Source organism: Scomber japonicus, chromosome 7 (genome assembly GCF_027409825.1).
Source record: "Scomber japonicus isolate fScoJap1 chromosome 7, fScoJap1.pri, whole genome shotgun sequence".
NCBI lineage: Eukaryota > Metazoa > Chordata > Actinopteri > Scombriformes > Scombridae > Scomber > Scomber japonicus.
Genome location: NC_070584.1, coordinates 8,778,071 through 8,799,022, shown reverse-complemented (window position 1 = coordinate 8,799,022; position 20,952 = coordinate 8,778,071). Strand labels below are relative to the sequence as shown.

Here is a 20,952-nt window from a genome sequence, read left to right as displayed (position 1 = left end):
GTAAATGGCTGCTAAATTGCCTTTCTTCTCTTCGTTTAATCTCACCTATAACTAATTCCCTTCTTTTTTTTAAATTAATCTTCTCCTCTTCATTTTTCAGGCTTTAGCACAGCTGCAGCTCATCGATTATATTGGAGAACAGACAGCACTGCTTATAAAAGTGAGTTTTTCCATTTGATTCTCAGCCTTAAAACTCATCTCCCAAGGCTGCACCTGACTACTATAATTGATAATTGGGCACAGGTGACATGATATTGCATTTCATGCATATAGATCCTTCATCCTGCACGGCTCTGAATTCAATTATTTTGTTTGCATCTGATTCTGTCAGCGGATGAAGAGGTCTGAGGTAATTTTTCACCAATATTCTGGCCTGTGTGCATCATGCAAGTGAGGTGTCTCTCAGCTGAGAATTGCACTAGTAAATAGGTATGTCAGCTTGCGTTTAGACCGTGGGCCTCTATAACTCTAATAATCACACATGACAGGTGGTGTGCTATTCATGGTTTCTGACCTGCTCCATGTCCCAGAACAATGGACAACATGCTGGTTAGCATCGCATGGCCTTTCTCTCTTGATACAAGTAGTGGACAGCTGATAGGAGGAGATATTGCCTCCTTTAACCTGACTGTGCACACCTAAGAGCAAACTATCAAGAAGGTTCAAACAACACCATGCTTGTCACATGTGGAGAATGTGTGTGTGTGTTTGTGTGTGTGTGTGTACGGCACAGCTCAGAGATAAAACTCAAAGACACCACCGCCACTTTTGGTTGTGTCACACTTTCAAACAGCTTCATCCTCTCCCAGCCCTCCGCTCCCTGATGAGAGGTTCAGTGTCAAAGAATAAACATAATTGGTTTGATTTAAATCAGTGACAGGCTATGTGAGGGAGTGTATGTGTGTGTGGTGGAGAAGCTGTGCGGGTGTGGAGGGCATGGGCATCTGACTGGTAATGGAAGTAGTAGTTATCTGTCGCTCTCATTATCTCTCCTCTCTCAGGCAGTGCCAGAAGACCAGCGTTTGGCAATAGCCATTATCTTGGTGATGTGGGTCTCTGCTCTGGCGTCTTCTCTCATTGACAACATTCCCTTCACTGCCACCATGGTAAACCTGATGTTTTAATCTCACCCTGCTGAATATATTTACGAGATCACACAACTGCACACAAACACAGTTCAAACACGTCTTAAGTCATTTAAATTGAGATGGGCTTCACCATCATGTATTACTTCATTTTGCTTTGGATAAACTAAAAAACTTGACTTGTGTAATTTTGATCAATACAAACAGCATGGAGTGTTTTGAGTGGAAGAATGTGACCAAAAATATTGCAGGTGCAGATGACTTTCTGTGTGTGGAATAGTATTTAGCTATATTTTTTGTTGGGGTGACAGTAATCTGACCATCAGCTGTTACCTTTTAAGATATTCAGACACTCATGAATTACACTGTAGTTTGTGGGGGCAGACATATTATACAGTTAATTCTATTACAAATATCAAACTGACTGCTTTCTCACCACTTTTTGTTCTCAGCTGTCTGTTTTGCTGAAGATTAATAGATTGTATGGCTATCAATGTTTCAGAGGGGCGCCACTGTGCCCAATTAAAATGACAGTGAGAAAAGAAAAAGATGTTATCCAACTGACAGTATGAGATGTGGCTTGCAAAAATTAAGACGCCGGATTTTTTAACTAGTCTTCCCCGACCCCCCCCCCCCCCCCTTACAGTTTATCCAGAGGTTTTTTGTAGATGTTCCATATTTTCAGGCCCCATGCAAGTATTGTTCTACCTAAAAGGTAGACTTCAGACTGCATCCATTTTCAATACAGTCCACAGCTGATAAGAAAACATGTCCTGATTGTCACAATAAAGCTAAAGCTGAGAGATTTATTTCAGTCAGAGCAGGGAAATAAATTGTCTCAATTAAGCAGCTCTTTAAGCATCGTTTTTAAACCTCAAGTACAAACTTGGCCTATTCTACAGCGGCTAAGCAAATACAAAACATGAAGTCATTATGATACAGTATATTTTTCACCCTCATGTAAATACTCAGTGAGGCTTAGCTTTCCCACCCAGGGGCAGACATTTTGATTGATATAAGGCGATGTACAGTGTATACACGCTCTGTTAGTATGGTTTGTGAAAGTGAGACGCACAGCAGCACTCAGTCATGCAGCAGCTGGTAACACCAGCAGGCACCAATGGAAATATTCTCCACCATGCTGCACATGAAAGCTTTAATGTTTCATTTGTGGACTCAGAAATTGCCAGGGAAAAATAAAACCTTGTAAAATCTTCAGAAAATTCTAAAACGGTTGGGACACGGATGAGTACACACTGTTCTGCCATCATAGTGTGATCCTACCAGACTATTAGATGACTAGAAAATTTCTTACGAGAAAAGTTGCCTATTAAAATGATTTTTGGTCCACACTAAATCACTGTCATTTTCAGTGATTTTCAATCTGTCTCCATGCCCACAGATTCCAGTTCTCATCAACCTGAGTCAGGATGCAGATGTGAACCTACCAGTAAAACCTCTCATCTTTGCCTTGGCAATGGGCGCATGTCTTGGGGGTAAGCATCTCTATTTTATCATCCTCACGTAAAAAAAAAAAAGGTGTATAAATTATAAAAATAAAAACATTTTTTTGGGTAAACACACAACAAGCTTTCCAGAGTTGCTGACAGACACCGGAGACTTTATAGTTTATACCTGTTTGAAAGGTGTGGATCTTTATAGATATCCTCTGCCAGAAGGAGACATCATGTGCTTCAGCTGACAGCCACACTTTGTACAGCTGTGTCACTCTTCGGGGAGGTCAGGCTGTGTGCTTTTTTTGTCAAAGCAGCCCAAGGCCGTCCAAACGTGCCTTATTCAGGCTCTACCACAGCCCAGCGGCCGCCCCCCCTCAGCAGAGTGTGTCTGTTTGGGTGAGAAGGACACAAAGAGAGAGAGCTGTCATAGTGTTTCAGTTTAATCAACTGCACTGTGACAGGTCCTTATCGATCGGCAGTATGATGTTGCCACTGCCCGGCTCCATCCCCACACTGACACCTTTTGAGATGTGAGCAGTATCGAACGGCAGCATGGGTACGCACCATGACTGTCAAAATGCTGCCAACAGTAGATTAAAAACAGTAAAACTTAGATTAAAGTTAAAAATATTGAGAGAATGCTGAAAGATGATGAAGATTTTTTATTATTACTCCTACTACAGCAGATAATACATGTTAAATATTGTAATTTTATTCTCCTTTTGAGCTCATGTTCTCTTGCTTAAGTATGAATAATTGAGATCAGACCTGAATATCTAGTTGAAAAGAATGAGTTAGATTTCATTTAACAGTTTTCTATTATGTCTTTCTCTTTGTTCAGGGAACGGCACATTGATAGGAGCATCAGCCAACGTCGTATGCGCAGGAATTGCTGAGCAACACGGCTACGGTTTCTCCTTCATGGAGTTTTTCAGGTAAGCTCTCATTCACGTAACAGCACTGCACATATCACACAGCTCACAGTTAGAAAAAGGTCATTAGCATCATTTTTCAAAAGACCCAATGAGTCTTTTTATTTTTAGTTGGTCTCGTGGGGAAATGTCAGACTTGCGCATTACTGGGAAGCCTGTACTATAGGCTAAACCGCCTAAAGAGGTACTTACATGTTAATCTGTCATATGTTATCATAGAAGATGCCAAAAATGAGCATTGAGGTTTCATCGAAATGTGTATGAAGTGCCAGAAGTTGCTTTCCTCTCTCAAAGGCTGCTGCTGGTATTGTGGGTATCTGTCCAAGCAGGAACCAGGTTTTTTTTTTTTATGTTTTCCAACTGACATTGCTTGGGACTTGTACAGCAGCTGCACATACTGTGTGTGTGTATATATATATATATATATATATATATATATATATATATATATATATCTATATCCCTATTTTTATAGTCAAACTGCATGTGTGATTGACACTAAATGTAACACCCATGGAGAGCTTGATTTGAGAACTCTCTGGTATTTAAAAAAAAAATGAATAGAAAAAAATAAATGGCGAAAAATGGCATTATATATTAGACAGGATGTTAACGAGGCCGCCTGCCAAGTTGCCACCTGCTCACTAATAATTTTCATTCTGGTGACGTCACACCCAAAGTACTTTGCAATTTGCTTGTAGGAGGTTAGGAAGTGGTCAGTGATGTTGAAAGAAGTCTGATTAGGCGTAATGTGCAATCACTCAAAAATAGCATGTTATAAGACTCATGAGAGTGAGTGTTCTGTATGTACTGCAAGGAGGAATAGATAAAAGGAGATTGAGTGAGGCCTGTTTCTTGAGGGATTCTGTTCGGTAACAGAAAATTGGTGACTTGAATGTCTGCAGGTGGAATTTTCACATTGAAACATTGATTTCCTCTCAAGAGCACCACTCCATACTCCGGTATACATCTAAAGATTCAGTAACACATGTGCCCGTCTGTAGATTACCGTCACCAAATGTACATCAAAGTATCATTGGAGCGGGTGACAGGGGATCGATATCTGTGGACAGATCTGCGGAGAAGCTTTTTCACCTGGCGCTGACATGAGTGACATATTATTTGTCTACAACTCTTCTTTGCACATTTATGTTGTTGGGTTTTTTTTATCTATTGTGAGATTAGCTTTTTTAGCCACAACAGCAGCATGGGTTAGGTGGTTGACATTTGTGGTTTTGAGCAAAATGTCAACTATTGTAAAGAAAGGTAAAAACAAACTGCAACCTCACAAATGCCAAATGAGAAAGATTTGCTGGTTCTAGCTTCTTAGAAGTAAAAATGTATTACTTTTTTCTCTGATTTAGAGATTTTTATTTTAATGGCGAAACTAATCATTGAAAAAAAGAGATAAATAACAGAAAAATAAGAGATTCATTTGCCAATAAATAAATATAATTGTTAGTTTCAGCCCTAATTATAGTAGTGTTGCCTCCTAGCTTCATTTAGTTATGTCAATCATGTTTACTAGTGGAAGATTTTATAATTATGAGGGTGTGAGCATCCATCAGTCAAACATTTAACAATAAAATAATACTTTCTCTGCACTGCAACATCAAGGTATGACTTCAGATTTCATTGACATTGATAGGAACAGTTGCACCATCTAAGCTTTACTCCCTTCACCCTGTAGCTGTTGTTTACAGTGACTGGGTAGAAGCTTTGCTCTCAGTTGAAGCGCTGCCTGTAATTGGCTGTCTGTGGCAAGGGTCACAGCTGTTCATAGAGACAGGTAAGGAGGAAAGAGGTCTGTCTGTGACTCCAAGCAGCTGGGACTGACTGGTGTTGAATCAGGTGGTTTAAATTCAAGGTCCAGGTGAGCCCACAGGGACACCATCACCAAGGAAAATGAGTGGCCCTGAATAGTTCAGCAGTTAGATAGTATGGTCCCTGTTGCTTCCTTCATGCATCTAGGCTGTTATCATCTTCTTTTAAAAGCATTAACCTCGGGGAGCATGGCAACAGCCTCCACTCTACATAGTGCAACTCCACAGGGTATGAACCACTGCTACAGCACTTTTGTTCAGAGTGAGAAATAGCCACTGTTACAATCTAACACCTTGATACCTGAAGGTATTCAGTTGCATTTTCACAGTGATGTCAGTGATTGAAGAGATATACAGATGCTGCAGTAAATGCACTAATACAACAATGAAAAATGACATGCTCTTTGGTAAAATGGCCAAAAAACAATCATGGGCATCTTAAATGTAACTAGACTGGTAGACTAGTATCTCATTGTTAGGGATCTTGTTTAATCTTATGTATTTATGTCTATGTAAATCTTAACTGAACTGAAAAGTAACTGGAAACTACTAATGTCAAATAAATATAGTGGAGTAAAAATGAAATGAAATGTTTTGGAGTAGATGTATAAAGTAGCTTAAAATAGAAATAATCAAGTGAAGGATAAGTACTTTAAAATTGTACCAAAGTCTAGTACTTGAGTTAGTGAACTTACTTTCCACCGCTGATGTTTCATTCTGTCATTACAGTCTCATCTGCTCTTTAAATCAAGTTGTCTCCCAGCAGATTAATGGCAATGTCAGGATGTCCGCCCTCAGCCTTGAAGGACGCATAAAGCAATAAAGAGAGGCTTCTGATCAAAAATTGAATAACCACACTGAAACACATTTCAGTTTTTGATTTTTACTTTGTTAGAGATCCTGCTGTGTCACTCCCTGTGTGCTGACCACCAGCTACTATAAACAAATCTCAAATCTCCTGATCAAATGACAGTAAACATTGTGAACTGGTTCATAGAGACAGAAAGAGAAAGAGAGAGAGAGGGGGGGGGGGGGCTTTATTCAGTTTCAGTTTCTCTCCACACCTTGGGCTGCCTTCCTTTGTAACACCATGTGACAGAATTAATATTCCCATTCATACGCCTCTCTGAGTCTGCAGAGGGGAGTTGTGTGGGAACAATGGTCCCCTGCACCACAGACTGCAGGTGGGTTACCTTAATTTGTAGGAAACTACATGCATAGTAATCAGGGACAAAAGCTTACACGATGACAGAAATAAATATTTTTCCGCTACAGGTTTGTGCATTTTGCAAATCTTATTGCTCATAGAACAGCACAGGTCAAGCCTTGTCATAGACAGTAGCACTGCTCTCCACAGCCAGAGGAACATGTCCCTGGGGTTTATCTAAGGAGACTCTTTGAGATTGCATCAGGACTTTCAAACAGCTCCTATCATATGCAATTAAAGCAATGTGTGAGATCACAAGGTACGATGGGATTTTTTTTTACAAAAGGTGAACCTTATTCTTTTCTACTGCTGTATTGTGGCAACTCTTTCATCTGCCCTCTGTCCATTCATGCTGTGCCCGTGACGGGGAAATAAGTATTGCTCAGCAGAAAGGGATTAAGTCATGTAGAGGTGACCCTGGGTCTGACTATGGTCACAGTTTAGCTACATAAAGGGTATTTCAAGGTCCTCAACCCAAATTTGCCATTTTAAATGTTTAATTTAAATATAATTTATAAAGTAGAACTTAAATGCCATTATGTGTGAATGTGGCAGAGACAGGGAACATTTGTGCAGCAGAGAGATAACTGTATTGTTCAACTACAGATCAATATACCACTGAGCTGTTGTGATCCTCCATCTACACTGCTGAATGCTGCATTACTATCCGGCTCTGGAGTGTTTTTTTAAGCATTGATTCTTTAGCCGGAGGGTGAGCCGAGTGGTTAAGTGGTCTGAAGTTTTCTGCTCAGTAGTAGACCCACTTCGCTTAAAGGTTTAATAATCATCGTCTGATGTAGGTGTGGGTTCTGTGCTCTCATAAAGAAACCAGCAGTTTCGAGTAGTTTCATTCAGTCAGCCATTCTGCGCCATTGTGTGCAACTAAAGAAAGTAGTTGAGCTCCTCGAACAGCTGGAGTGCAGTATGTTCAACAAGTCCTCCACATTAAAAGACAAGATGTGTCACCGGTTGATGAAACACAGAACAACACATAGAAAAGTTTCTGCAGATATCAGGAAGATGACGTCAATTGTCTGCATCATCCAAAAGTATTACAAACCACTTCCGAAAATGAAATAGGTTTGATCCTTTTCAAATGTTAAATAAGTACTGTAAGACCTGTCAGTGGTGTTTAAACTGATAGCAGCAGTTTGTTAGCATTTAAAGTGGTAATTTGACAATTTTGGAAACACACTTATGAGCTTCCTTGCAGAGAGTTTGATAAGAATATCCACACCACTCTAATATTATATCATCATGAAGCTGAAGCTGGAGCTGGCATCGGGTTAGCTTAGCTTAGCATAAAGACAGAAAACAGGGGGAAACAGCTAGCCTGGCTCTGTCTGAAGGTAAAACAATCCACCTACCAGCACCTCTAAAGGCTTAAATAACACTTCAGTACATTTGTGTAATATCCATGAAGTCACTAATAATTTTGCAACACTTTGAGCTAATAATGGCAAATGGTGACTATCTGTGCGACCAAATATTAACTAGAGGCTAAAATCTTTAAATAGGACCAATCAGTAGGACAGACCTCTGGTAATAAAGGAATGAAAGGTCAGGTTCTTGTTTCAATGTTCTCAAAACCTTTTTGTTGGAGGTTTTCTTTCATTTTTCAGCCCTTACTAAACTTTTAATGTGTAAATAGAAAATGATGACTCTGACCTTTGTAACTCAACTTAACTGGCCACTCGGAAAGTCTGACTCTTACATTTTAAATACACCACCAGGCCGTATTGAAGGTGTTATTAATGAGCTTAAGTGCTTGGCTATCCTCATTAATCTGTAGTTCAAATACTAATTTGACATTTCCACATGCATATTAGATGGAAAGTGCTTAATTTTATTCATCTGACTGAAGAAAGAGATAATGCAATAAAGAGCAATACATTGGCATGCAATTATCAGACATGCTTTCACACATAGACCACGTACTCTTTTATTAAGGACCTCTGGAATTTTCCTTGCTTTTTCTGTGCCGATTCAATACATAGTAAAGCTTTCTGGAAGGTCATCTTAACATGGGGCTTCTGATTTAGAGGACCTCATATAAGAGAGAGTGAACACATATAACAGGCCAAGAGCTGCTAAGTCTTCACAACTCTGTATTTTGATATTGACAGTGTTTTTGTGTGTGTGTGTGTGTTTGTTGGCAAAGCATTTCCACAACCCGTATTTGTAATTTGATATTTCTGCTATTGATATTTAATTAGACAGTTCTTATCCGGCATATTCATCATGCACCATAATAGAGGATAAAAACGATGACTAGTTTTTAGGGCACTGCACTGAGAGCTGAACCCCTGACTCTTTTCTGTTACATATTAAATCATCCAAACATATAACGTTTCTCACACAATATCAAAAACATATTAAATAAGGAACTCATGTAGTATATAGTCTTAATTACACACATGTGGTTATCTTTAATTAAAGTGTTAACCCATTTAATATCTGTAACTCTGACACCCATGATCAGATTCAGTGTGGCCCTTTACTATCAGGGGAGATTACTACAGTAAAAAAAAAAAAAAAGTGGGGACAGCAGCAGGAAACTAAATTCAAGTGGTCTAACACTAAACATGTAGTCAAAAGTCATCCAGTCATTGGAGAACCTGCTACATTTCTTTCTGGATAACCCAAATGACAAAAACCAGTATGCTCAAATTTTGTGGCTGCTACTGACCATCAATATTTATCATTCATAGCTAAGTGAGCTAAAGAGAAAGTTAAAGGTCCTATATTGTAGAAAGGAAGATTTCTTTTCTTCACTATAAAGCAAGTCTAGGTGTTGTATAAATACTATGAAAGCAGAATGCACACAGCCTGTATTCAGAAACTGTGATCTTAAATGAGCCGTTTGGACTTCAGTAAGGTTGTGATGTCACAGCTCACAACTATATGCTCAGCATTTGCCTTGGAAGGCCAGGCTGTCCCCCCATTTTAGTAAGATAGAGGTGCCTCTTCCATGACTTGTGCAGCTGTAACTAGGTGCTTTTTCTCCATAAAAACATGTTTTTTTAAATAGACCACTGACTAGACCAATAATATCTATCTTACATAATTTTCAGTGAGGCCTTTTCCCTGTGAGTGCTAGTTATTTTAATGAAACATACAGAGCATCAGCCTGTGTCTCACTGAAAAAATAAAACTAAGCCTATTGTTAAAACTCTATTTAGGACAAGTGAAATATAAAGTTATGTTTCTGTTTGTTTCTAGCCAAACAAACAACTGTCACCCCGTTGTAATCATGCTTCATGATCATAATAATTGACTACGCATTAGAAATCACTCACTTTTATCACTGTGTCATTAATCTCAATAGGGAGATTAGCAGTGCTAATAAACACAGATGTGAGCCATCATCAGCATGAGCTATGGAAGCAGCGGGTTCATGGTTATTTTTCTGGTTTATTTGGTCATGACTTATTCATTGAGTCTATCGATGACTTGGCTTCACACCTCCTGCTGCACCATAACACTTGTAAGCAGCATCTGCTCTAAATGATATTTTAATGATATGGGTTCCCTTCATTGTTCAGTAGGGGTGTTGTAGCTTTAATTACTTCATGCTACTCTGACAGAAATGAACCAGTAGCACACTAAATGGAGAGATGCATCAATCTGACACTAATATCAGATATCAGATCCAATACTGACTCAAATAGATGGATCAGGTATCAGTGACAATGGGGCTGGTCCTTAAGAACTTTCTAACACTATGAGAAGTTGTTTGAAAGCTCTCTTTTGTAAATAGCAGCTGTCCTGAGGAGCCTGTATAGTCTCAATAAGACCAGCTATTGTAGTTAATCCTGCGAAGAGAAAACCAGTCGTGTTTGCTATAAAATGTAAATAATAAAATGTAACACATCCGCTAATTAAATCCAATGCAACATAGAACTTAACAAAATCCCCCGAATATCTGCTTTATAACTGTGGTGATTATGTCAAAGTAAGGGACTAATAAAAGTGGAGTTTCCATGGCTGGCAGTCAGCATTAGCACTGCTCACTTTGGGTTTCCCCCTGTGGGATTACTTTCCCTTCTTGGTCGTGTCATTGTCACTCTGGCACTGTTGGGTCAGATAAAAAATATATGGTCTCTTGGTGTTTCTGTCAGTTGGCTTAAAAAGTTGAATTTGTTCAGGTTTCTGTGTTTCTGAACCTATTTATTTGTTACATTTTATTTAGCAAAGTAAGGAAAGTAAAGTCTAGTCACACATACACATAAAAGAATGATCCCAGTCTTTTCCACACAGTGAGGTATGAACACCGGTATCAGATTGGTACTTGGTACTGTTCAGGTATCGGCATCAGGACTGAAAAAGACAGATCAGTGCCTTTCTAACTAAATACACACATCATTTCTCTTCTCTGTCTATCCTCCAACACTGATCTGTGACTGGGGGCAAACATATCTCTGGCCCTCGGAGCAGCCATGTGTCCATATAGGACATGGTAGACATCCAAATGACAAAACCATCTGCACCTCCGGGGTCATCTAAGGACACATTTTAAACTGATGATGCTAATTTGGGAATAAAAAACTGGGAGAGCAATCTGTAGACTACTTAATACAGTTTTCCGTAATCATTTTTATGGCAGTGATGGCCACTGTTGCATCAGAAAGCTAACTACATTTCATTCATTACAATGAGGACAGAGCTGGCCTTTACAAATGCCAGGCATTATCACAATTTCACATTATCATTATCGTAAGAGCTCTGAGCCAACTTTGGCCTGTCATAGGGGTCAAACTTTGGACTGGTTTGTATGCACTGCAGGGCTTTACAGGTTCTTTCGACAAGGTTGACGTGTCTCTGTTTGGCAAATAATATGCAACCCCCTTTGTAAAATCTTATGGGGACTGTCTCAGAGTAGCAGGAAGACAAACCTTCTGCAGGCCCAGATGTCCTTGAGCGAAACTCTGAATTCGCACCGGCTCAATCAGTCCTGCAGCTCTGACCTCCTGTGCAGCCGGCTGAGTGAAAAGAGAATTTCCCCTATGGGCCTAAATAAAGTTTCACACATCAGAGCAAGAATCTGTATAACCGTCCAAGAAAGTTTGCACATATGAGAAATTTGACTGTCCGTGGCTCCAAAAAAGGTCGAAGTAGGTCGAAAAACAAACCAGAACCATAAAAACGAGCTCAATAAAGAGAGGCAGCCAGCAGCCGTGAGACAGTAAAAGAATAAGACGAGCGATCTCAATGAATTTTTCAAATAACCTTTTAAACCATTTGAAATTATGCAATAGGTCTCCTCGAGGTGTAGTCTATATAGACACCTGCTTGAAATTGCCAGTTATTTCCTGCTTATTGTAATTTGTTTCTGGTCTATTGAACTCCCACCAATTTAAAAAAAAAGCTTCTTCAGAAGACAACAGCATAAAGATACCTGATTATAAATGTCAGGTCAGCCGCATGCAGGCAGCTACTCCATTTAAAACTAAGTGTTGTTCCACCTGTTAATCCTGGAATTTGCATAACAGGGGTGTCCAATGAAAGAAATTAGAGAAGAACAATATATAATATCTTTTATATTTTAGGCCATGCCCTTATCAAAAAATGACTACTCAACTGTTAATATTCATAGCGTTTGAATTGTATCCAGCTCGTCTCTTGGCGCCCTGAAGTCAATTTACCGGCTGTTCTCTTCCTAAATCTCAGTTACAGGAAATACTGTTCCATCAGGTGGTCTCATTAATGTCGTCTCGCCGGGATCTGCTTAAACTCACGGTGTTTACTCTGCATCGATTGCTTCTTCCTCGACCTTTTGGCATCCCAGATGAACATTAAACCGAACTCTTTTGAGGAGAGACACAAAATAGCTGTGGATGGAAGCTGTAAAATCAAGTGACATTGTAAAACACCAACAGCCTTTTCAAACATTTATTCAGGAACAAGCTGCTCCTGGGGCAGGCAAACATGGCCAAATGTGTCTGCGATTGCATATTTTTTTAGGATTGTGAAGCGAGGTTTGATAAATGTTCAGAGAATGTAGCCAACTATCCACTAAGGTATGAGATATGAAGCATGCCTGAGTTACAGTATACTTAACAGTAAACACTCTTAAGTTATGTTATTGGTATGTACTGTATGTGCTGAACATACAAAAGCCTGCATTACATTACCACACAACAATGGCTACACTTTGACAACAACAACAACAACCTCTGACTCATTCATTCCGGATGATCCAACTGCATTTCCAAGTACTTTTTCATACAGTAATGGCAATGAATGAATAAATAACTTAAAATTAAAAACAGATAGAGTCCAGGAAAACGAGCAGGCAGCTTAGGTAAAATCAGGAAATGCTTTCCAAAAAAGTGCGTTCCAAGAAGAGAACTTGAAACAAGGTACTGACGCAGACAGCTTTATTTCCTCAGGCAGGTTGTCTAGGAAACAGTCTAAAATGGGCAAAAAAACTAGTATGGCCCCTAATAAATCAGGTTTAGAGCTGCTTCCTGCTTCTGAAGTGAAAAGCTCCAAAACTATTATCTTTGAGAGTTTGTTTCCTCTTCAGAATAGTATCTGTCAAAAGCTTTTACTATCAGGGGAGATTACTACAGTGAAGATGCTATTTTTATAGTAATTACACTGGTAGTATGCATTCCTAATGAATGTTGTACAATACATAGATACAGATAACAGATAAATGCCTGCCTATATGTCACTCTGAGCAAAAGCTGCTTACTCATAGGAGTTAAAATACCTATACTCCACAGTATAGTGTTAACATGATATACCATCTATCCTATGAGGCTATAAAGCTCATCCCTCACCAGAAAACCCAATTGTTGGATTTGAAGAAAAGTGCTGAAATAAAAGCGGTGCACTGTGTGAAGGCCATTTCTGTGCTTTTCATGCTTTGCTCTACAGTATGTGGTCAGGCTCAGCTGTACTAATGCTCGGCTCAAAACGCTCAGTTTAAGTGTGAGTAAAAATAAAATATTAATTCATAACATTGTTGTCTTGCTTTCTTGCTTTTTACAGGTTAGGATTCCCCATGATGATAATGACATGCATGATAGGCATGTGCTACCTGCTGGCCACCCACATCGGACTTGGATGGAACATGTAATCCACAACTGCTGCACAGAGCCAAAGAATGTGTGTGTGTGTGTGTGTAAGTGTGTGTGTGTGTGTGTGTGTAAGTGTGTAAGTGTGTGCATGTGACCATTCCTTCAAGCATTTAGAGTTTCAGCTGACTGTAATGTGATATGTAACCTGATTGTGTGGTCAGATTACAGGCGCTATAGAAAGCACAGCAGCCATATTTAGTATGGATAAGTGTCTTTTTCTAAAGTACAGATCAGCAGGGACCAGAATTACTGACTCATTGACCAAAGCTTTGAATCAAACATCTATTAATACTGATGCATGTGAATAAAGTTCTTGGTCCCTTGTCACCCTTTTTGAGTTTTACCAACTTTTTTAAAACTTGAACTCAATCCAAGGGAAGGAGATGTGTCTTTACTGGAAAGAAAATTGCCCCACTCCACAATGCTGAATATGGTGCTACTGCCTCAATGGGTATAACTGGTGTAAGTGTTTCCATCCATCACCTCTGATATCAGACTGTTCAATCTTTTGGAAATCCATGTGGTCTGTTTACAAAAAGCAACAACTGATTCCTGTAGACATGTATTACACTGATTTGCTTTTGGAGACATGTAGAACTGATCATTACTTGTTTTAGGCAAATGTTTCACCCATGGTTTACCAAACGTATGTTTATATTCTAAAGGAACCACAATACCCAGTGAAAGGGATTTTATAATGTCTAATATTTTTGTCAGATGCCCAAATATCAATGCCTTGAATCTGAAAATAACTAAAGGAGCATCAATTAAATTGGAAAATAACAATGATTAAGTAAAACAGGTGTAGACTGTTAACCAAATAATGTATACTATCTACTGTACTGTGTACACAGAGATCTTATATAACCTCATGATTTTTTTCAGTTAACCATATTTAATGTAGAAAAGATGTAATCATGTAAATGATCTTACATGGAATGGACAACATCCTCTTAACTTGTCCAATTGAAACTGTTACCTGTATTTATTGTACAACCTGACAACCTGCAGGACATCTAAAGTATGTTCAAAGGTTGGAACTTTCAGAACATTAAGATCAACATGAATAATAAAGTTTGTGAAGTTTCTGGAATTTTTTTGATTGTCATTTTTTATTTTAAAAAAACGAGGGGGGGGGGGGGGGGCTCCACCGATTTTATGCATGCAATTATTTCTGATGATGTCATCAAGTTACAGTATCTTAAGTTAGGTTTGCTTCAAATTCATGGCAAAAGGTCATTTCAAACTAAAAGAAATGGGCATTCACTAGGCAGAAAGCATCTAATTAAAGGTGTAAGTAAGTAAGTTGCATTATGGGATATGTAGGATCCAGTGCTTTTGTAGCTTAACTCCTAGTAGTGACTATACTTGATCATTCTAATCATGCTAGTCCCTAACTTTTTAGAGGTCCTATAGCTGGAGTACACCTTTACTATTGTATATATAGTAATCATTGTTTTTCAGGGGTAGACCTGTCAATTTAAAAGAATAATTCACCATAAACACTGGATATACTTAATTTGGCACAGTACCTGCTGCATGACTTTCATTTTTATTGATTTCCACCACAACAACCAATGTGATTTAATGCCAGAAAACTTCTCAGCTAAACATCACTTCTATGTTTAAGCCAAACTGATGTTGTGATTAGTACAAGAGACGTGACTCTCACTGTGTGGTCCTTGTGATGAGAGAAACACCTGCTGTTGTCATCCTTGTACTATGTTGACATTATCAGGATTGTTCTGTCCACCTACACTTTCCCACTCAAGCTTTAAGAGTTCTCAACATGTTTGTAAAATGCTGGAAATTGCTAAATATAAAGTAGAGGATGCAGATCAGTGGGAACTTGTAGTGGTGGTACAGTGTCTCCATGAACTGAGAGTGGCTCTATGCTTGGTGGTTTGAGATCACTGAACGACTTAGTAAGTTGTGCTTAAATAACCAATAACACAACAAGTAGTAGTAAAAGAAACAAACTTGTAGCCAAAGTGTTGTCGATTGAGTTGGATTGGTAAAAAAGATTGATGGTTAGAAAATAATGGCATTTATTTAAAGCTCCTTTATAAATGCTCCATTATACATTGTACCAATTTCTGCCATATTGCCCTTTTCAAAGTTTTCGGTAATGCACATAATTGGGGCTTAAATATATAGACCACACCAACTCAAAACAGGTCGGCGATGTCTCGGTGGCGTAATAGGTTAGTGGGTTGTTGGTTTGAACCCACCCAGGGTTCTAGTGAGTTAAAGCAAACAAACAAGTAATATAATATTAGAAGTAGAAGATAAAGTCCTTAAAGATCTTGTCCTTCAATATGCCATGGTGCCAATTTTTTGCCATAAAGCCCTTTTTTTAGTTTTTGGTATTGCACCTAATTGGGGATTGAAAATATAGGCCACACCAACTCAACAACAGGCCAGAGTTGTTTCTGAGGTGTAGTCCCAGGGGAGCGTGACAGCTTGGGGTGTGAAACCTCTCAGTTTGTTACAGTCATTGGAAATCTGTTTGTGTTGTCCACTTTACTGCCATTACAGAGCTGTGCTCTGGATCACAGCATTAATTAGCACCTAATTAATTAAAGAAATTTCCTCCCACAGAGAACTTGACAACATTATACATCATTAATGTACTTAATGTGATGTAGGAGTTAAGAGTAATTTACAGTGAATTAAACAACTATTTTCTTTCTACTTCTGCACTAAAGCAAGCCCTCCCTTACATGCCTTACAAACATATTTCTTGTATAAGCTGAAATTCTTTCACAGTTTGGACAAATACTACTGAATCGTGAGGTCTTGAATCGATTTAATGTCTTAGATTTAGTGGCACAATATAAAATCATTCTGTTTTGAAGGAAAAGATGCATAATGGATGATCCAAACCTACACATATTGTTTGCAAGGAGCCTCGAAGTCAGACTACACCACACAACAATAGGCAACATAGCATCAGCAGATACTCTCTAAAGACCAAAACCAACAATGAATTGATCGTACAGTAGCAGCAAGGACTGTTTGTATATTCAGGTCTGATATATCATATTCCTGTGTGTGTGTGTGTGTGTGTGTGTGTGCGCGTGTGTGTGTGTGTGTGTGTTTGTGTGTGTTGTCCAAACAATTTTGTAAAACACATGAACGTGAGACACTGTTACAATAAATAACATGTTCCTTTTATGACAATGAACAGGGACACTCAATACCAAATATGTATTATTACGCAGCTCAAAATAGTCCCCATTATCTGTACTATTTTCTCTTGTTAGAATAACATTTGTGTAACACTGCAGTGCCCAGATGTTTCGTAAAATGATTCAGCCTCTAGATTCAATTATACTCTGTTTTTGGAACCTATTTTAAAAGATTGTAGTTATCAGTAAGAAAAAATTGACTTTGTGTTGAAAACCAGACAGTGTTGACATCAGCACTGAGGAAAAGCTAACTCATTGTTTGTTTTAGTCTTTTAATGGGATATGACGACAATAAGAAAAGGATAGAATAAAGTCCGGTGTCCAAACTACATTTTGAAGCTGCTATTGGTGTTTTCCTCTCTTCTGTGATGGATTCGTCTGTACCATCACCGAGCATTGGCACAAAAAATGGAAGAGAGCAGATTTTCCTTTAGTTCTGATGGACCGATACCAGGAAAAACATATTTTTGCTGCTAATGTTTTCAGACCAATAAGAATATTTCATCTATTAAACTCACACATCAACACGTAGCGCTGTACTGTCTCTGTACTTTGATAGCTTGTGAAAAACAGAGTCAAATGTCTCCTACTGAGCACTTTCTCCCTTGATTGCTTTGCTTTTTTGCAAAACTGCTGACATTTTGTTGGAGTTGGAGCAGATCCAGCAATTCTGTGAGCCACTTAGGTTTGGCCTCACATTCACAGATATGGGCCTTGCTTTACAAAAACACCAGCGAGTTAGACACTGACCCAAATGCTTCCCTTAAGACAGCTCAGTGAGTATTCAATCTTCACTAAAAGGAAGCAACACAGTCTCAGATCAATGATAATGAGCAAATATTTCAACTGCCTGAATAAGAAAACTACTGTGAGGCTTCAAGGCCATTGGGAATTAGTCAGTGCTGTTTTTCCTGTTTTGCTCATTGACAGGATGTGTAGTAGTGAGAACAATAATAAGAGTGGCAGTGTAGAGGTTTCTGGCACAACTTCACCTACTTCCAAGTTGCATGGAGAATAGGAAAAAAGTATAAAAAGGTCAAAGCTCCAGCAACACTTGAAGTATACAGAACAACATTGTTAGATCAATGTATTTTAGCTTACAGCCTTCATTCAGGTCATCATACTGTAAAACACACTGCAAAAAGCATTTAAAAAGGGTAGTTAAAAATTCAAAAAGGTAAAAAATATACAAAAAATTACCAATTGTGTCCATCCAGATATCAGCCAATGATGTATCTACCAAGATGTGCTGAAGTCATCAGGTGGACACAAACACAACTTTACATGTTTCTCCATGACATCTGTGTTAATAAGTTACTCTTTCAATCAATTTCAGTGGCCAAAAAACAATTCAAAACATCAAGATAAAGAATGCACAATATACTGTACATTTATATCATTTTGATTGGTTGCTAAGCTTCAAGAAGGCGGATCTCACTCAATATGAGCAGGGCAGACGTACACCATGCTGAGAAAACTAGTAAAACCAGTACCTGTTCTGTGACAACATAAATATTAAATTATGTTTTTTGCTGTATAACAATGTGATCAGAAGAGGCAATGTGATATATAATCAATATACTCTGACAACTATAATAAGATTTCTTATTATGAGGAAAACACTTCTGTCAGCCTGTCTTTATCTCTTATCTTGGATGTTACATAGTTGCTTTGGTGTTGGAATTAAGGCATACATGTATGTTGGGTTATATCCAATTTCTGCTCTGATATTTGAATGTGACAGATAATTGGAGCAGTACCTCTTTGTGAGAAAAAACATTTTAATAAGTCTTATGAAGATATTAGATCATCTGCTATTTAAATGCACATTAAGCAACCAGAATACATGTATTGGCTTGACACGAGCGATGAGTAAAATCATTTATATCTTATTACATTTGAACCCTATTCGATGCATCAACACTATACTGTGTTAATTGTTGCTTTAATACGGATGTATGCATCCTAATCATTCATCATAAATCTCATTTCCACAGGTAATGTACCAGTTGAGTCTTTACAAATAGATAATGAAGTGAGAAATCATTTATCATGCAGGCAACAAGGCCAGCGTACAGGGTGTGTTCACTGCTGAACATGTTGTATTTTGGTTTCTAGTGACACTATTGCTCCTCTGACCATCTGAACTAATTAATTACAGCAGTTCAATAAGAATTCATTCGATTTCCTCTAAGAAGTCTCTTCTTTCCACGGCTAATGCTCCTTTTCATCAAGAATGGATTAAATGTGTTCTGCCCTGCGTAATTAAGAAGAGGGGTGAAGGGGGCTTAAGAGGATTGACTTTAAAGACTATTTTTAAAAAGCCTCATCCTCCTGCTACAACACAAAGTAATATGATACGGACTGAAATAAACATTACCCTAACTTCGGGGACTGACCTCATGCAAGGTCTTTCATTTTAATTACTCTGAGAGTTAAAATTGAATGGCGCTTTATGAAATACCATATGGAAGAGGTCTTTTATGTGCAATGTTATTGTTAGATTAACATTTACCGATGATTAGCGGGTTGTAATTGTAGCAGCTGTGGAAAACATGACAGTTTCAAGCGTGAAATAACAAAATCAAAAGTTCTGAACGAAGTATGAGAGAAGAGAACAAACATAATGGCTATGTGCTGCTGTGCACTTTAAGCTATACTTATGGTAGAGCTTCAACTACAAGCTGCACAGTGATTCATAATGATGCTGTAAGGACTCACGTCATGATGTGTTTGTTATATACAGTACCATGCTGGTCTTCAGTGGAACACAATATTTGAGTACTTACAATTAGAGTGAAGCAAAGAAAGAAACTTTATGACATGATGCATATTATTGAATGTTGGTTTAATCATATGAAAACCACTAAACCTGTCAGCAGGCTGTAAATGACTTGAATTCATATATTTCCTCATTTCTACATTTTGACAAACAGGCTGAGAGTATGCTTGTTGTTTGAACAGTAGAGAAAAAAAGTAGAAACACTTGCTGACACATAAGCACATAATCATGCATCATCCTGAGGATTTCTGAGTTCTTTAACAATTGTTACTGATTAGTCTTTTTCATCCTGAAAAGACTGAAATAAGGTAGATTACCTCCTCTCAGGCTTTATATTACAATCATCTGATTTTATCATGCTTCATCTTTAAGTGTGTGCTAAGGGGTTCTTCCTTTTTTTGAGTGCAGATGAAACAGACTAAGTTATTCAGTGTCTCACAGAAAGAAAAAAAGGGCAGCTGATTCCCTCTGTGACTGACATAAAGCTGATATCACCAGTGTGAAAAATCAACATCTGTGTCTTTTTGGTTTGTTACTGATTAGTTTTTGTATTGCTGACAGACTATTGTTAAAGGACACAAGATGATCACTATACAACAACAATCCCACGTTGGGTGCAGCTTTGCTATTGTAGTGGGAGGATGTAATCCTGCAGGTTTCCCTGAAAAAGTATTCAGCCTGATTAACAACTGAAGTGAGATTGTAAACTTGTTCCAAAGCCCATTGAAAAAAAAGATTGCTGGCATACAGCTGGCTTGTTTCTAAACAGGACTTACTGTTGACTTACTGAATGACTTATCAATGTTGGCCACCTCTAGAGACAAGTTTCTCTTATTGCCATGCGGCTCAGCTGGTGGTATCAGTCAACACCAGTGCAAGCATAAAGGAAGAAACATACACAGCTTCACACGCTATAGAGTTACCTGGTTCATAGTGATGAAATGATAACTCAATTAGTTCAAACAGAAAATCATTCTAATATGGTCTTTTCTCATTATTGTGACATCTGGTAACTTCAGATCACAATTCATTCTTTTTTTTCACATTGTAAGATTGCATGTCCTGATCAGCTTATTCCCCTTTCAGAAATCAATACTGTTCGTTGCTTTTCAATTATATTTGACAGCATGAACGCAGTATATTTTGGCAGCATCCTTTAATGAGGTTTTTTTTTTTCAATTACTAAATGTTGCATTGTGACCAATTACTTCATTTTGAAAAGAGCTCTAAAAACAAGTTAATTTCTATGTGATAGTGAAACAATAGGAAGAATTCTGGTGTAACTGTGGAAATAATGACAGTAAGTGCTATTTGTCATTCCAGGAAGAAAACATCTAAAATCACTGTCATGGCCTTTTTAAGAGTCAAGCTTTGGATCACTATCATT

The 20,952-nt window shown here is 38.3% G+C and overlaps 1 protein-coding gene across 2 annotated transcripts in view; it reads left to right on the top strand.

The window, feature by feature from the left end:
- oca2 (oculocutaneous albinism II) overlaps positions 1-13,591 on the top strand; it is a 41,938-nt gene extending 28,347 nt beyond the window's left edge. For both annotated transcript variants that reach the window (XM_053322734.1, XM_053322733.1), the window contains exons 19-23: positions 101-160; positions 1,002-1,106; positions 2,488-2,581; positions 3,384-3,477; positions 13,504-13,591. In XM_053322734.1, coding sequence (XP_053178709.1) covers positions 101-160; positions 1,002-1,106; positions 2,488-2,581; positions 3,384-3,477; positions 13,504-13,591 — 441 coding nt within the window. The remainder of the gene's footprint in view (positions 1-100; positions 161-1,001; positions 1,107-2,487; positions 2,582-3,383; positions 3,478-13,503) is intronic.
- The last annotated feature ends 7,361 nt before the right edge of the window (positions 13,592-20,952 follow it).